This window comes from Dendrobium catenatum, unplaced genomic scaffold (assembly GCF_001605985.2).
Source record: "Dendrobium catenatum unplaced genomic scaffold, ASM160598v2 fragScaff_scaffold_662, whole genome shotgun sequence".
Classification (NCBI taxonomy): Eukaryota; Viridiplantae; Streptophyta; class Magnoliopsida; order Asparagales; family Orchidaceae; genus Dendrobium; species Dendrobium catenatum.
The window spans coordinates 469,832-488,448 of record NW_021319124.1 but is presented as its reverse complement, the minus strand read 5'-3'; the positions used below and the strand labels follow the sequence as shown (position 1 = coordinate 488,448).

Genomic DNA, 18,617 nt, shown 5'->3' with positions numbered 1-18,617 from the left:
GAAACACTTGGAAATCCAAGTGTTTCCTATCATAAAACAGGAGAGAAAGTTCGCTATCAAATTAAACTTGGAATAATGAGTTCAGTTTGGGTGTCAATGTACCCAAAACCTTTAAATAGTCATTGAATTCACAATATAGTACCACCAGAGCAGTTTGGAAATGACGTCATGCTTTTATAAAAAGAGTTGAAAATTTTATGTATCTCATATCGTTCAACTAAATAAGTCTTTTTAGACAAATGAATATTTAAAGAAGTAAATAAATAAATAAAATATGCAGTTATTAAATTTCAAACATTTTGTTGTATCAATAAATCGCATAATCACGGGCATAGAATGGCCGGAATAAATACTTTGCTCATAAAAAAAGTACATGTAGGGTAAAAATAAGTATGTAGGAAGTCAAATTTTGTAGCACATTCTTCACAAACAATAGGGTATAAAGATAAAAACTAGCCTGGTATATATGTCCACGGAAAAGCCCACGCTCAACAGCGGATTTGTTTAAAATCATGGCATCCTCCATATCATAGCTGAAAAGTTCAAATAATCCAATAAAAAAAAAACCCCAGAAGGGAAATTTAATATCATAAATTAAGAGGAAAAGGATCTACCCAGAGTAAGCTAGAACAGCAACTATTGCGTTAGTCCCAACTGGAAATTCATCCAGGCAGAACTTATTATATGAAGCAGTCCGCACAATGGGCGATTGAGGTGTCTACAGAAAACATTAATGATGGGACAGAAGACAATGATATAAAGGTTATCAGTGTGGAAAGGCAAATGACAGATCCTAACTACATTAAAAGATGATGCATACTGAACAGAAAATTAGAAAAATAAAAAGTAATAAGCACATTTCTCAAACTCAACACATTATTTAGGGCGTAAATAACCCCAGCAGTAAAAAATAAGATTTGTGAAATGATAAAACACTGGGCACGGAATTACAATTTTACCAAAAAAAAAAAGATGCAAATTTATTCTCTCACAAAAAAACAGGCATCGCACAAATTACTTGGCTTCTTGGACGCCTTCAACAAAATGGGATTATTGGGAGGAAGAATAGACTTTTTTTATTTATGTAGAGCGAGATCACCACCTTTATGCATCCGTTTTAGAGTCAATTGGTGCTTAATTTTTTAGTGACATATCATTCCCATTATTATTTTCTTTTTTATTTCCGAAATTTGCCGTGGTTATCCTTTCATCAATTGTCAAGGGTAAAATTATTTTTCAATATAAATTTGTCTTTATCGGAAGGTCAGTAGAATAAGATCGTCCATTAAACAATGATTAAATATAGCTGGCAAAAGGCCACTGCAAGTAGTCAAATGAGGCCACAACAGATTAAACCAGGCCTATTTTCATGACTTTTTAAGACCCTAAACCAATGTTCCATCATGGTCAAAAAATTTCTAATTGTTTATGATTTATTTTATTAGTGATAGGGTTTTATTTGTTTTACCTTCAAACATTTTAGTTAAATAGATTTTTCTTATTTTACTTTTATTTCCTTGATTTTATTTGAAGAAATAAATCTCAAACACTTCCCTTCTCTGAAGTGATTGCACAAAAAGAAATTGATCTCTAAATATCAGTTATAACAATGTCTCCTTTACCAAATGCCGAATGCCTATGCTAACGGATTGTCTGATTTGCGTTATTAATAAATCATTATATTAAGAAATTAGACTTAGGGGCTGTTTGGTTGCCTGCATTAGGAGGGTAAAGTAAAACAAATACATGTATTTACTAAATTCGGCTGTTTGGTTAATTTTGAGCGGAACAAAAGAAAATCCTCCAAAGCATTAGGCGTGTATTACAAGAGGCGGATCCCGCGACTTCCAAAGCCGCTCAAAATGAGCGGGTTTCAAATTCTTTGCTCGAGAACCAGCTCTCGCGCGAATGAACGAAGTCGAACGACGACGAGGGAGCCGAGAAGCGACGGTGCAATCTATGTCATTGGTCGACGCCGAACCGGCAACTTCGGCACTCACCGCCGGGCCGTGCACGAGGCTTTCCGCTACGCCACCATCATTATCACCTTCCTTGACGATCTCCGTCCCTTGGCCACCTCCGACGTTGGAGTCGCCGTCCCCATCGGTAAATCAAACGCTGACGAAATTGTCTCCACAACAGATTTCTCCACCGATCGCGCGACGAAGCTGGCAATCAAACTGAGGATTGCGGAGAGGATGTTGGGCGATGTGGAGAAGACTCGGAGAGATAGCCAAACCAGCGGCTCCGTCGAATCATAGAAGATGGGAGAGTTTCACGTTCTTCCCCGCTCCGTCTCCATCGCCCTCGAATTCATACTGATCGACTCCGTGGACCTTTCGACTAAAATCAAAGACCTCATCCCCATTTCCCGGCGAGAAGTTAACGTTTTGGATCGCAAACATCGCGGCCGTGAATCCAAATGCGAACCTTTATGGTTCTCACCCTTTCTACATGGACGTGAGATTGCCGACCGGAGCCGCTCACAGCGTTCTGTTGCTTAATAGCAATGGGATTGGTGTGCTTTATAGCAGGAATCTTATTACTTATAAAGTGATTGGTGGTATCTTGGATTTCTACTTCTTCGCCGGACCGACGCTGATTGCTGTTATGGACCAGTACACGAAGCTCATCGGAAGGCCGGTCCCGATGCCTTACTGGTCTTTTGGTGAGTAGGCTTATTTTCTTACGATAATTGTTTGTTGAATGAATAACTTTTTAAGCAACATAGTTGATTGGCATAACTAAATTAATAAGGGTATAATCCATCATTAATTATATAGTAAATAGGATATATTTATGATAAGATTGTGTTAATTAGATTATAATTATGTTAATAAACTTTTATTCTAATAAATTTAATTAATTAAATAAAAACAATTATTGTGAATTTAAGTAATTAATTAATTCCAAAATAAATTATTACAAAAAAAAACTATTTTTACTTTACTCCGAATGTACCTAATCAAACAAGGGAAATAATTCTCCTACGTTTATTTTGAAGACAACCAAACATGCTTAAAGTATTCAGAATGCACTACATTTACTTTACATTACATTTACTTTACACTGCATTTTCTTTTCAGGCAACCAAACAGCCCCTTATTGTAATATAAATGTATGCCTAGTCTAAGGAGGAGGTGAAGACGCTAGAGATGAATTCCATTGAGATTTCCTAAGAGGGAAAAACCAAAATTATGATAAAACTATAAAACAATATTGGAATGCATAATTATTTACATATAAATCTCAATCATTTATATCATCTATAATACTTTTAAAATGAATATTTTGTTTCACAGTGAGTAAATATTTTTCTTAAATTTTAAATAACTAAAGACAATACTTCTAGAACATTAGTTAAAAAAAACTACATAAAAAATTAAGAAAATTTATAATTATGTTATAAGGACACGAATAATAGAAGTGTATATGCCCAATCAATTTAATTCCTATTTTCTTTTGAAAATAAATAAATAATTACTAATTTTAATATAATATTAGTAACATACTCAATAAAACTATATTTTTATTATGCTCTTATTTATATTTTAAACGTATATGCACGTGCAATTAAACTAGTTAACTAAAGTGTATGATTTGTCTGTTGTGCTTTAAAGCAACAGAAAAAAAAAATCATTTGCCTCTACTACTATATGCCTAAGTTAAGTTAAAAGAGTCAAACAGTTTCAGAGGTAAAAATAAAATAAAATAACAGAAAATTAATTGTGAATTTGGGAAGAAAATTTACAAAGAATTAACAATCGATTGAGTTCTTATAAAAAGGATATTTCCTTTATGCTTTGGAAGCTTAGGAATAAATTGTGAATCAACAACATTCCTCTTAAAATATAGAAAAACCGTCAATAATTAATCCAAGTTCTCCCTTAAACAAGAATTTGCAAATCTCCTCAATAAACTTAATAACCTTCTTGCATAACATCGAAACACAAATAAAGTTTAAAGATCTGCATCCTGTTGATCTGTATTCCTTTCATAAGCATTTCTATCATATGAAATGAAATATGCTTATTTCAAGATTTGTATCAGGAATGCTAAACACAAGCAGTAAGATAAAACAAAATCATAAAAAAATGAGAAAGGACCAAAAGTTTTTCTTGAAATGTGACAAAATACTATTAAGAATGCCACAAGTAAATATGTAGGTAGCACACAAAAGGCATATAGTAAAAGAAATTCTCTTAAGAGCCATTGCTGTTTATTGAACTTAATGCAATTAATAAGTAACAGTTTTACCAATCTGACCTGTAGATGATATGTCTTGATATCTGCACGGAACTGTAACGCTTGGCCTGAAAATCCCATTGTTTGCTTTGCCATCTGCAACAAGACGGGTACATCTGGTATATGAGTCAACTGCGTGTTAAGAGAAAATATATCAAGGATTAGGTGATATACGGGCAAGCAGAACATAAAACCTGGCATTGGTACATATTACGAGGACTTTGATTGTGATCAGACCACGGAGTAAGATTTGCAACAATACTGAGCATTCCAGTTGGATGGATCTCTTCATGAGTTTCGGGGAAGAATTCTCTTCTTCCCCCATTTCCACCATCAGGGCAACTAATCTCCATGAAAGCCTAACAATTTGAACAGCAAATATTTCATATAATTCAAAAAATATCACCCTTTACGTATTAAATTAGTAATAAGAATATATTATAAACCCGTTTAACCTGTTCAAATGGGCCTATAAACTCAATATCGGCTTTTCGATCAGGAGTGCAGGAAATATTTCTAACGGGCCGAATCAATCTAGAAGGAGATGTAGCAAGATACAATCCTGGGTAGGCTCCACCCTCACTTGATGGTACAAATCCTACTTCCAGATCATCCGGAATCTATAACAACATATTGACAAGAATAAGATTCCAAAAGATAAAAAGATGTAAAAAAAAATTAAACAAACTTTAATCCGCATACACCGGAAGATGAGGCAACTTTCAAGCTCCGTAAATGCATCACTGCTTTCTCTACTTTGGCAGAAGCAACGAAACCCACAACACAACCATCTAACAAAACATGAAGAACTTCAGGAGGACCGGTATGCTCAAGCCTTGGTTGTAGAGGAGTCATTCCAAGTGCAATCAAAACAGCTAGAATGGACATCCGAATTTTAAGAAAATCTTTTAATTGTCCATTTATGTCATAGAAAGATGAAACTCCTGAAAAATCAATTGAAAAAAGGTTAAGAAAATTATGCTTGACAAAAAAAAAAGATCAAACATTTTTTTGGTGGCAAAGTAAACTGGATGAAAATGTAGGTTACAAAAATAGCATGGAGTTCTTAAAAGATGTCTATGAGTCGCACCAGCACTAGATCAACAAATATTTTAAAACTGATAACAATTTCAGAGGAAGACATAAAATGATCATAAATGAGATTTCAACATTTGCCGATGAAAACATCAGTTATTCTCCAAAAGAGTCGTCAATGCCTGGCCATCATCAATGCATGAATTTTCATAGATTAAATGTCCAATCTACATATGAAATAAAATGTTAAGCAACTTTTTGCAAAACTAACCTGAATAGCTTTCCAATAAAAAAAATGCAATTTTTCTCAAATTAGTTGGACTCTTATTTTGACGGGAAAATAAATTTAAAAAGAAACATGAAAATTCACAAACAACTATGTATTTGGCGGTACCATGCAAGGCTTCCAAAAGGTTAAACCCTCCGTTTTCATACTTGTAACACTTGAAATGAGAACTATCCAAAAAATAGAGTCAAAATGAAAAAGCATTATCCTTTTGTAAACAGATTTAACAGGATATTTTAGTTTGAAAATTTCCAAAATCCTGTCCCGTGGGCTCCGAAAATTCGGGCATTGGCTCTACCAAGAGAGTATTAGTATTCCAGGTTAAATTTTCATAAGGCATATTAGATTGCATAAAAGACACTGCACAAATATTTCTCTTATTTTACAAGAACTTTAAGATCTAGCTCCTGGTTTCTCGTAGGAGCAAGTGCTTATATGGTTAATTACCCCTCTTTATGATGAGAAAAAACTTCCAATCAAGGCTAATAGTTAAAAACTAAATGTTTAGCGTATAATAGCAGTAAATTTAATTTTAGATTGAGAAATTTACCACCCAAATCTTAAATTGAATTGGGGGGTGATGATAACGAACTCAATAAAGATCATATAGTTCCATTATCACAAGTTGTCATAGACCATATTCAACTTAACTAAACGAGCTAGTTGACCCAACTTGATCGAAGGATTCTTACTATTAGCCATAGATTTCATTGTCCAAGAGAACTTATAGACTTGGGGTGAATGTTTACGTAAGTGGACAAATTTAAATTGACTTCAGTAAACAGTATTTTATGCTCTATCAAATGTACCTTATGATTAACAACTCCAAGGTTTTTAAACCATGGGGAACTTATAGGTCATAATTGTAATGTAATAGCATCATTTTGTGATAAAATCACTTAGCCAAAGGACCCAATTCATAATTGTTTACATGTGATGTCATTTGATAACAAAATCACTTATTAGAGGACACATGACAATATCTTATTATTGAGAGATTGTTTGAGGGTGAGCACAGTGATACGCTTAACAATACATCAACAAACTTATCACCATCAATAAACAGTTAAGGAGGATAGATGAATTCACTTTAAGCTTCAAGGATATATTTAACTTGAATTATTTGAATTTTGTAATTTTTTTTTTCTTTTTAGGTACTTGGTCCTTACAATAATTGATTATATAATTTGCCGCATTTTATAAACATGCCTCCTTCGATTGAGATTTCCAATCAACAAGGACATCATCGAGATTTTTGAGTGCTTTCATTTTATTATTTTTGACCTTATCAACTCTACTCATTCGCTCATAAAGTATTGAATCAAATTTGAGTTCACTTTGTTTATTGTCTGCGAGTCAATCTCAAACATGAGGTTTGGATGTTTAACACCCTTTTTAAAGCACATGCAGAGATTTTGATTGTAGTACTTTTGCACGTATTTGATTCAGATGCATAATACACTTGTTATTTCTTAGTGCATTTGTATGACACACTTTCATGATTTTGATGTATTTGTGTGATGCACTCACACATTTGCAGGCTTTTCGATGAGCCAACATAGTGCGCTTCCATGTTGGTGAAACGAAGTTCTTATTTTTAGCCAATGTAGTATTATCAAACCTTAAATTTAAAAAGTTTGATATATTTATTGGAGCACATGCATGTATTTTGATTTAAACTTTATTTTTTTAGATGGAGTACAGATATTTCGATACATCTACACAATGCACTTGCACGTTGTTTATGTGTATTTGCACGGTGTACATACATATTTGTATGATTTTCGGTGTGTTTACATATTGTGCATGTACGCTTCTCAAGATGAGTCAAAAATTAAGCTTATTTTTATTTAGCCCACATAGCATCCTCAAATCTCAATTTTAGGAGTTTGATAAATTTATCAAAGTACATGGAAGATAATATAAATTTTATCATAAAACATGGAAGTTAATATAAATTTTAAAGACTTGAAAATAATTTAGTAAATACGCATAGTTTCAATGTATTTGCAAATTACATTTGCACACTTTTTTATGCATGGCATAGTACAGTTACATGCTTTTTTATGCAGATGCACAATGCAGTTGCACATTTCTCAATGCATTTGCAACTTCGCATGACAAGCTTACTCGTTCTCTATGAATTTGTGAGATGTGCTTGCACACCTGCACAATTTTTAAGTACTCGTGCATGCTTCTTGGGAATAGTCAAAAGTTAATTTTTATTTGAGCCCACCCAACATTCTAAGATCTCAAATTTAAGAGTTTGATGCATTTATCAAAGAACATGCAGGTAATTTGATTTCAACTTGATTTTTTTCTTTAGTTGTCATGCAAGACTTTCAATGCATTCAAAAAACACATTTTATAATTCAAAATACACTTGCGTGAAGCATCTACATATTTCACTTACACTATGTTTTCGATGCATTTGCGGTGCACTTTTATGCTTTTTGATGTGCTCGCATACTTTTTGATGCACCTACGAATATTGCCCACATTCTTTAGCAGGCATACACGCTTGCTATTTTTTTGCGTGGTGGACCTCAAAAGAAATTCTTCCCTTCCCTATGAATAAGAGGGGTATCGTTATTCATTTTGTATTCACTTAGATTTATAAATCGCTTACAAGCATTGCAGAGTTTTATGACTGCTCTACACGCAGCGGAGGTTGTGCTTGTGTTCATTGGCAAGTCATCAAGTCCTTCGTAAGTTTCATGTTTAAGATGAATTATAGGTCCAAAACCTGCTTGTATGATATTTAAATGTTCAAATCTTGTTCTTCTTGCATTTTGATCTTTCACTTGATCATATTTTGCTCAAAAAAATATTCATTAATTTCTTATTCCCTATAAGTTTATTCAGTTTGCATTTCAAAAACTTCCCATCATCTTCCATGTATTTAGAGCACCTATAAGGGTCCATGCCTACCGACCATGCTAAAAAAGGCACGCATGATAGATCACCAAAGAATATGACTAAGATTTTCAAAACCCATTGCACTAATACAGGCATATATAGGGTATCTACATGAGATTTGCAAAACAATATATTCTTTCTATATGCCGCAAGCATCGTCTACGAGTTTCTCTTACCGTGATAAGAAAAGCGCACAAGTTATGCTAGTCATGCCAAACACATCGCAATACGGACTTCGGGAGTTTTAAGTGTTTTATGCATGCGCACCAAGCGATGACAATGATGACGATGCGATAAGATTAAAAAAGTTAATCTTTTTTATCTTTCATTTCTTTTGTCAAATATTTTTCTTCTCATTTTTTGGGTTTTCTTTTCTATCTTTTGTTAACAATTTTTTAGAGAGAAAGTATAAGACAGTTTGAGAGTGGAAAAGAATGAAAGATATAATGACAGGGATAGAACTTTTGTTTCCTCTATTTAGAGAGAAAAAAGGTAAAGAGTACAAGGTATTCTCTCTTTGTTTAGAGAAAGATAGAGAGAGAGAGAGAGAGGTAGTAAGGTGACAAATAAGTGCAGCTTGTGGGAGCTTTGCGGTTTCATGGAGATGGAGAGGCCTAAAGATGAGGAGATTGTCAGCAAGGTGTGGTTTTGGGAGGAGTTTGCGGCACCCATAAGGCTTGTAAGGCTGTCGACGACAAAGCAAGCTGCAAAGAGTGAAGGAGTGGGATTTGAAGAGGTTGGGAGAGTGGTTGAGATTGGGATTTCATTTGGTTGCCTGGAGGTGCGAGCAAAAGGCCTGCAGTAGCTTCACCGTGGTGGACTTCGACGAGGAAAAGTACAGCATGCGGGGTTACAGGCGTGAGGGAGATCAGGTTTGGAAGCAAGGAGAAGAAGGAAAACGAGTGAAAGGGCCTAGTTTAACAGAAGACCTATAAGAATAGTGTTTTTTTTTTCATTGAACTATGGGCATATTGAGTGTGACTGTGTACGACAGGTAGAGATTTCAAGGTTGTGACAAGGATTTCTAGGACTTTTTTAATTACTAATAATAGGATTACTTATGTATATATATTTTTAAAAGAGGAAATAATTTAATAATTATTTTTTAAATTAATTGTTTAATAGATAATTAGAATTAAAACTAGGAACTTTAAATTTAAATTTAGTTCATTATTTATGTTATCTAGCTTTAATTAACTTGTAATGAATGTGTGTATCAATTCAACTCCCAAAATTTTCATTGCTTGCATGTGTCGACCTTTCTCATCATCTTGAATGCATGTTAATTTCGTATTTTTCTTTCATTTAACAATCTGAGCGATGATTAGATGTTTTTTAAATATATTTTAGAATATACAATTCGATCAAATCTTGCAATATTTTCAGTTTGTTGGTCAACAATTTCATCATTGTCTATTGAAATGATTAAAAGTAGGTACCTCCATAGTAACCTCATTGCTCCAGAGCATCGGTGTACCCTGTTCCATGAAATGATCAACATTTAGATTACTTTGAGTTGTCCAATGTATCTTGAACATGACTTTGTGCAACTACAACGACCATTATCCGTCGTTTTTTGTCGCATTTGAATAGGTTGTGTAAAGACACATCCTGAGGTTAACAGTCCCCATTTATAAATCAGGTTCATGCCATCCTCTACAACTTCTTGTAAGCTTTACCATTTACATTCCTCGTTAATAAATCATTGGAAAGCCCAAAACATTTTGTTGTGAGATGAATATGTCAAAACTATCAACCCTGAAATAACTAAAGGCTCTCCCTCACTAGCCCTCACATCATTTATAACTGATTATAAAAAAGGTTCAATTTTTCTTTTCATGAAACATATAGGCACAAAACTTCGTTCACACCAATACTTAGAGCTCCGCCCAATGTCTCTTTTTCCTCACCCGCTTTTTGTCTTACTACCCCTCGCTCAATCAAAATGTTAAGTAAAAACTTAGCATTAAATAAACAAACCAAATCAATCCATAAACAACAAAGCTCAACTATATTTACATACATTTTTAAGCTAATTTCAATTGTGTACCAATTTCATGTTTTTTTTATTTGATTTATATAATTTAGTCATCCTTTAGGATAAAGTTTGTTTGAATTTGAATGTTTTGTTCCAAAGAGTATTAGATTTGAACTCAATTTGATTTTTTATTACAAGCCTGTTCCAAAAAAAAAAAAGGATTAACAACTTATATTCAAAAACAAATTACAAGTGTCTTTAGATTAAAGTTGTAAATCCAAATCCCTTCAAATTATGCACATTTAAGTTCAGTCAACCGCACCCAAAGTAGTGACCATAATTTTGCTTAATTCCCACCGCCTTACTTTATAACAAGATACCATATGATCTTTGATGTAGGCAAGGGGAGGGGTCAAAACAAGTTGAGTTTTACTTTTGGTGAGTTTTAATATCCTCTACTAAATGTCAGCTCATTAATATTTAGTAGAGTGTTTTAAGCTCATAAATTGAAGTTTAATTAGATTAATCTCCTCCTCCTTGTGGCTCTTAGGTTTCTTCTCTTGTGTCTTTTCTCCTTCCCCCTCTTCTTTCTCTTCATTAACTTGACCTTTCATCTCCCTATTATCACTTGGGCTGCTATTGGAGTGGACTGCTGCAGTTTATCACTTGGCTGCCTTTGCATTAATTCCCACGGATTGGCTTGGCTGCCTTTGCATTAATTTCTGTTGGATCTGTGAATCAGCCACTTGGAACCGTGGCTTTGGCTCTCCTTTTACCATGAATTAATGTATCTGTTAATTACATGCTGGTTCCGTGGCCTTTTCCTCCTCTATAGTTGTTGTAATGTTTGGGATTCCTATAAGAGCTGCTGGATTTCTGTGCTTGGCTGCTGGCCGTGGCCTTCTCCTTGGATTTGCTGTGCCGTTTGGGGTTTCTTTGTTGTCGTGACTTTATGTGGCTGTTGGGACCGAAGCCCCTCCTTTGGAATTGTTGAAACCGTGTGGAATTTTCTGTGCTGGAACCGTGGCTTTCCCTTGAGAACTGCTATGACGTTTGGGGTTTCTCTGTGCCGATGCCGTGGCCTTTAATTGCCTTGGCGCTGTTGGTTTCCCTGTGCTGGAAACCGTGACTTTCTGCCTTGCTGTTTGGGATTTCTGTGCAGGAAAATTAGTGGCTTTTATCATTCCATTTATGGGGATTCTTGGGCTGTTTGGTTCCCCTCTTATGCCTATATATAATAGATGTGTTGGGTTATAAAAATAAGTGTGATAATGTGATTTTTGGGACAAAACCTGAGTGGTTTTGCTTTGGAAATCCTGCGGGCTCTTTCTAAGCTTCTTTCTCATCCCCTCTGGAAATCCTGCGGGCTCTTTCCAACCTTCGTCTCGACTCCTAATCTATTTCTTCTATTCGCAAGTTTACACTCCACCTGTATCCTTCTTCTAATGGATGAAAGCAACTTTAGGTGTTTTGTTTGAGTCGTTTGTTTGAGTTGTTTGTAAGAGTCAAAAGTTTGTAAGTCTTTATATGATATAAAAGTTTGTTTTGTCTAATTTGTCTAGTTTTTATGAGTTCTTGTAATCTTTTATTCTCTAGAAAGAGTTTCTTTTTTATGATCAAAAATTTGGGTCTCTCCCAAATTTTTTATTGCATCAATCTTGTTCCATTGGCTCACTAGAAACCTTGTCAGCAATCCAAATCAATGCTATCATTCCACTCTAGTGCTCAGGTACACCTAGTCCCAACACCACTCTTGCTCATGCAACTTACATTAGCACTTGATTTCGTAGTAGCTGCTAACAATCCATCTCACACAAATCATTCTTGTGAGCTAATATTCCTAACACTATCTGCACTCGTCACTAACCCGCATGTAACACAGCTAACTACAAAATCTTTGAGAATTCAAGGCCAACCTTCAATTTCACAAGCCCCGTCCACAGATTTCAACGCATCTTGAATTCAATGTTTGCAAGTGTCAATGCACCACTCAACACTCATGTTCCAACTCAAAGAACCATAACATAATAAGCGCAGCCCCTAAAAACTTAAAAAACAATTTTGCAAGGAAATATATGCTGACTCAGAAATATTATGTTGGAAATGTGAGAAAGCTCTAAAGAAATAGCATTATGATAGGAAATACTTGAATATTTCAAATAAACCCTAACATGATTTATGAAAACATCGAGAAACTTCACGAATCTAATTGAAAAAATGCAAAACAATAGTTTTTTTATGGTGGAAATCAAACAACGGAAACAAATAAGCAAGATACAATTGATCCTCAGTTCGAGAGGAGGATCGTTCTCTCATAATCCCTAGACGAATCTAGAGCCTAAGACACCAAGAGAAGAATTCCGAAAATCAGCCACCAAAACAAAGCCTAACCCTAGCCATAATTCCTCCCTCATACTTAAAGCATACAATTAATCATTAAAGCCAAAAGACAGATTAGTCCTTGCCACCCCCTCTGGCTCCAAACATTTGAATCTCTAGTGGACCCCACCTCCTCTCTCTCCCTCTCTCTTACAGTTGCCCATCCTTTTGTAAACCTGAACCAACCCATTAAAAGGGGCCGGCTGGAGTTGGGCCGGTTCAGGCTGAACTAGCCTAACACATTAGCAAGGCAAGAGAAAACTAAAAAAGCCTATAAATTTATCTTAAAAAGATACAACAACATCAAGCCTTTATCCCACTACGTGGGGTCGGCTACATGAATCCTTTTTCTCCATTGTGTCCTACTAAAAGTCAAATTCTCGTTTAAATCTAATAAAGAAAGGTCATTCCTAATATTTTCTAACCAAGTCTTTTTAGGTCTACCCCTACCTTTCTTAACATAAGTCAAATCTAATACCTCTACTCTCCTAACCGGGTCATCGTAAGATCGCCGTTTTATGTGACCAAACCATCTAAGGCGACTCTCTCTAATCTTATCTTCTACTGGAGCTACTCCAACCTTTTCACGTATATGCTCATTTCGTATCCTATCTCTAAGGGTAAAGCCACTCATCCACCTAAGCATTCTCATCTAAAAGATGTGAATCAAAAATGATTTATTATCCCCACTCCAATAACAATCCCTCACAATAATTAAATTGGCCATTTCATAAAAAAGAAAAATGAGTTAGTTTCCTAGGCAGTTTTAACTTAATTCATAGCCACAATATCACATAATTAAAGGCAACCATATGCAACTTCCATCATTTATGGTCTTAGCAAATATAGAAAATGTTGAAGAAAACTAAACATAAAATAGATTAAAACTTACGACATGGAGAAGTCATGTGATTCAACAAACCACAAGGTGTCCCATCAGGCGTGTGAACCGGGCAAAGGAAACCCCAAGACCTGAACAAAACAAGAAGACAAAGAAAGAAATAAAAAAACTTTGAGGTGGATAGTAAATTTCCAGTTCTACTATAAAAATGAAAATAATCATACTCTGGTAGTAATTTGCGAACAGTTGTACTTCTCATTTTAGCAAAAGAAGATCCTCTGTGAACAGAACGAAAGTGTGAAATAAAACGAAGATAGTTGAGCCTCTCTGCAGGAATAGTGAATCCTTGTCTCTATTGAAGTAAGATGAAAATAAGTCAATGTTATCAAATTAGTGCACTCTAACAAGGCAATTAAATATGCAATTGCAAGTGATAAGCACTTCACAAAGAAAGATTCAAACATAAGTGAATAAACTAACAAAGTAATGGCTTGTGTAATTTAAAAATTGATATGCATTTTGATGGAGGATAGGATTGATAGTGGACATAAGTATCCAGTTTCAAACAAAAAGGCCAACAAGCAACCGGATGAAGAAGCACACGAAGGGCCAGCAGGACACATCCAACGAACAGACAGTGCCAGGGGGAAGGAACCGGGCAGGCAAAGGAAACGAAGGGCCAAAACAGAGGGAATGAACCTGGCCAGCCAAAGAGGAACCGAACAGCCACCAAGCAGCCAACGGACCAACCGTCCCCCCTGCCTACATCAGTGGTTGTGTCCCGCTGCCCCTTCGTGTGCTGCTCCAGCCGGCTGCCTGTTGGCCTTTTGCCTCCCCTTTTTTGATTGGTTTGAATGGGCGGTCGTTTGGACTGTTTAGCTCCCTCTCTTCCTCTGTGGCTATTTTGTGACATTTGGGAGCTGATTTTGGTGAGTGAAAACTACTTAAACCTGAGGGGTTTCTTCTTGGATAGCTTGCAAGCTATTTCCACTTTCTCTTCTCCTCTCTTTGATTTCATCTCAGGCTTCTTACCTACTTCTCTCCACAAGTTTCCACCTCACTTGTATCTTTCTTCTCAAGCTTTTGAAGGTGTCGGTTGGTCGGTTTAGCAGCATTTGCCGGAGGGGTTTGTGGTGAACGTTGGCCCAAGTTGCTGTGGTGGACCTCTAGTTTGCCTGTCTTTGAGCACTAAACATTTTCCCTACTTTTTCGATGCATGTGATGTGACCATTAGTTGGTTGTTCTGAGGGTAGTTTTTTTATATTTTGTTAGTTTTCGTTTTTATCTAACTTTCGTTTGTTTTAAGGTTTGTTTGGTGTTGGCTTACTAAAATTTGAATTGAGAAAACTTCTTTTTGCCTTAAGTGTTCTCCTTTGGTTTTTTAATCTATTTGTCTACATCATGCACCAAGATTAACTGAAGAGACCAAACAGCTTCAATTTATGAAAAAAAGACATGAAGTGGACAAGAGTGGTTGTCTATCCTTGCACATTGTTTTCATTGATTGGGTTGGTGCTTCTTTAACTTTCAAAAGTGGATAAAAGCATTGAAACAAGTGCAATAAACATAAACATGAGGATTTTTGTTTCATATAGTCATGTGAAAGAGAGAAAAAGAAGAATAAAGAAAATTTACTATGCACCTTTCTCTCAACTTTTTTTCTCTTTAGAAAAAAAAAACCAAGGAACCTTAAATCTTGGAATGAAAATAATTACATGTTGAAGAAGTTGAATGTGAAGACATAAGAGCACCTGTATCTTACCTGATCATAAGGTTTCTACAAAATTCATGGCATCAATTGTTTTCATTGCTACTATAGACTCACTCATTGCAGCTATAGTTCACATGAGAAAACACATGTAGACAGACATGGCGTGAAAAATTAATTGCATGACGTTAACCATACACCGTGCAAGTATCAAAGTAGACATCCATTTCACAAAAAAGATAATAATGCGCTCTATTACTAGAATAAAAAGTAAAGTATGAAAATTCAGTGCATGATCTTAACAATCATAAACCTTGCAAGTATCAATGTAGACAGATCCATTTCACACACAAAAAAAGTTATGCATTTAATAACTAGAATAAAAATTAAATTGAGGACGAGCTAAATAAGAAGAGCAGTTGGTAATTATCAATTTAATCCATATATCAAATGCCCATGACAACTACTTTGTCAACAAATACCTCAAGCATATTTAGACCAGATAATGTGGCCAGTCGTCCACTTTTGATCATGCTCTCAATAGATCCGCCAACTCCTCTCCCATTGTAGCTAACGATTTTATTAATAAGCAGTACTGCACATAGAATAAGTAAAAATTAGGATCACCGGGCACAAAGTCTATAGAGCATAAGTTCTGGATTGTAATTTTCCTTCTGATTAATTATCAAAATAAATGATATAACTTGCGCATACAACAGAATTCTACTTTCAAAGAAAATAGTTAGCAATAAAGATTAAAGAAACTATTTGATTAATAAATAAAAGTATAGACTCTTTGAAATGTAAAGTAATCTTGAATAGCAGGACTATTATCAAGCATCGCATTTTCATTTAGTTTGCATTGTTCTTTTCTTCAATTTATGTCAAAATATGCCTATGATGTTGATCCGATTAAAAACAGGTTATGCTTTCATGTATTTTGACTTCCTCTTTAAATTTGGTTAATTGTTCACTAGGGTTCCAATTCAACAAGCATCAAAGAACAATCCATTTTTTACTTATTGAGTTTTCCTTTCCTCTGGTTTTAAACCAATTACTGGAAAAAATCAAAGGTTATAACTTGCCTTCGGTACAGAATTTACATGTGTTATGGGTTTTCAAACATGTGCTCGCAATTTGTTAAAAGAGTGCTTTGGGAACAATGCGAAGCAATGCACTAGCCCTATGCATCACTTGCCGCTGAAGCGCAAGCTTACAACAAAGTGTAAGTGTCACGTTGTTGAATTGTCCATGCTAAGTTCCAGCTCAAAATGAAAACTTGGTTTAGTTCTCATGGTTCAAATCAACTTTCAACAAAATAACTAAGTGTATATGTTCGCTTATTCTCATTGTTGCTCATAGCCATTAAGTCATTGCTCATTGACTATACATTTTCTTCCACTGGAGCTAATCACTCCTAGCTAATTCATTCCCTCTAATTTTCTTATAATTTTTTGTCAAAGGTTCTTTGACATTGGTAGCGTCTTACTCACAAGTTTTCTTCCTAAGAATGCTTTTAGGTGCCACATCTTCACTATCTCACTTCATGCAACCTCTACCTCTGGGATCCTATTTGTTCACTCAATCTCACAATTATTCAAGATTTTTAAGTATTTTTTATTAATTCATTATTTATATCATTATTGATTTGAATAAAAATTAATATTATTGAAGATATCATTCTATTTTCCAAACAATTGACATCTAATGTGATTTAAGTGTCCAAAGTGACTATTCTATGCATATAATATGCATACATGACAAACTAATCATAAATGTTCTAGTTTGTAAAGCTTCGCTTCACTTAGGTCTTTGCACATTTAAGCAGAAAAAATAATTATATATCAGAATATGCTAAGCACTTCGAAAACACTGACTATTTACATCACATGCTACAGTCTTGATAATCGAGAGACATAGAAGGAACTATGGCATATGTATTTTTTCTTACTCTTCGGCTTATGGTACTTCCTTAGAACTTCCATGTAAATTTTTTCTTATGCTTTTGCTTATAAGATTTCTTTATTCCTCTCTGGGTTCCCTTGATGCTTTTATCAAGGACTTGCCTATAGACTATTTACCAGCTCCTTTTGCATTTATTTGTAAGGTTGTATGCAATGAAAACATAAGCTTATTTATACTTTCTGAAATTGGGAGAGTTAAAACTTAAAAAAAAAATACCAGAACATAAACTATTAAAAGGAATTTCTAATTTTGGTTCGTTTATAGTCAATTAGGACCTCGAGTCACATAAAGTTCGTGGAACACTGAGTAGTAAAATAAAATTTTCAATTTCCCTCAATTCTAGTGTGTTATTGGATATAAATTTTTTAATAGTTTAGACGATTGCGTCCAAGATGAGTCTTCTTCTACCAATGTGAGCCCTAGCTATCCTATTTGGGGAATGCCATCCATGTTCTTTATATCAAGTTGTTAATTGGTTGGTGTGTGTTTGATATTATGGTTTTGTTAATTGCCATATGTATCATATTTCATTGTATGTTGAATATTGATTGTTGTCAAGTTTTCTATTTGCTCTCAGTTTTTCTTGTGAACTATTTCATTGCTACTTTGAATGAAATAAACATGATTTGTTAGGGTTTATGGTCCTTTCAATTTCCTATTTTGCATACGATGTTTAATTAGCATCTAGAAGAATGAAAACCTTTCTTCACAATCTTTTCATCCCTCTGGTGCAGCATAAAGTATGTAATTTATATTCAATGGAATGGACACAAGTATTTATGGTAAGGTTCAACATATTAGTCAACCTTATGCCTATACAACAACAACAACAATCCTTTATCCTACTATGTGAAGTCAGCTAAATGAATCCATTTTCTCCATTGTCTTGTCACGAGTCAAATTCTCATCTAAATCTAATAAAGAAAGATCATTTCTAATATTTTTAACCAAGTCTTTTTAGGTCTGCCTCTAACTTTCTTAACATAAGTCAAATCTAGTACATCTACTTTCCTAACCGGGTCATCAAAAGACTATCGTTTTATGTGACCAAACCATCTAAGGCGACTCTCTCTAATCTTATATTCCACTGGACTTACTCCAACCGTGTCACATATATGCTCATTTTGTATCCTATCTCTAAGAGTAAAGCCTCTCATCCACCTGCGCATCCTCATCTCTACAACACTTGACTTAATATTATGCTTCTCTTTTAATGGCCAACATTCTGCACCATAAAGCATTGCAAGTCTCACTACCATCT

The 18,617-nt window shown here is 34.8% G+C and overlaps 1 protein-coding gene across 1 annotated transcript in view; it reads right to left on the bottom strand.

Annotated features, from left to right (window-relative positions):
* Window positions 1-457: 457 nt before the first annotated feature.
* LOC110101205 (DNA-directed RNA polymerase I subunit 2) overlaps window positions 458-18,617 on the bottom strand; it is a gene marked incomplete at its 3' end in the record, with an annotated part of 79,066 nt that continues 60,906 nt past the window's right edge. The window contains 9 exon segments of the mRNA XM_020829003.2: window positions 458-533; window positions 615-718; window positions 4,267-4,341; window positions 4,440-4,604; window positions 4,701-4,865; window positions 4,948-5,189; window positions 13,735-13,814; window positions 13,908-14,035; window positions 15,874-15,986. Of these exon segments, the coding sequence (XP_020684662.1) occupies window positions 458-533; window positions 615-718; window positions 4,267-4,341; window positions 4,440-4,604; window positions 4,701-4,865; window positions 4,948-5,189; window positions 13,735-13,814; window positions 13,908-14,035; window positions 15,874-15,986 (1,148 nt within the window).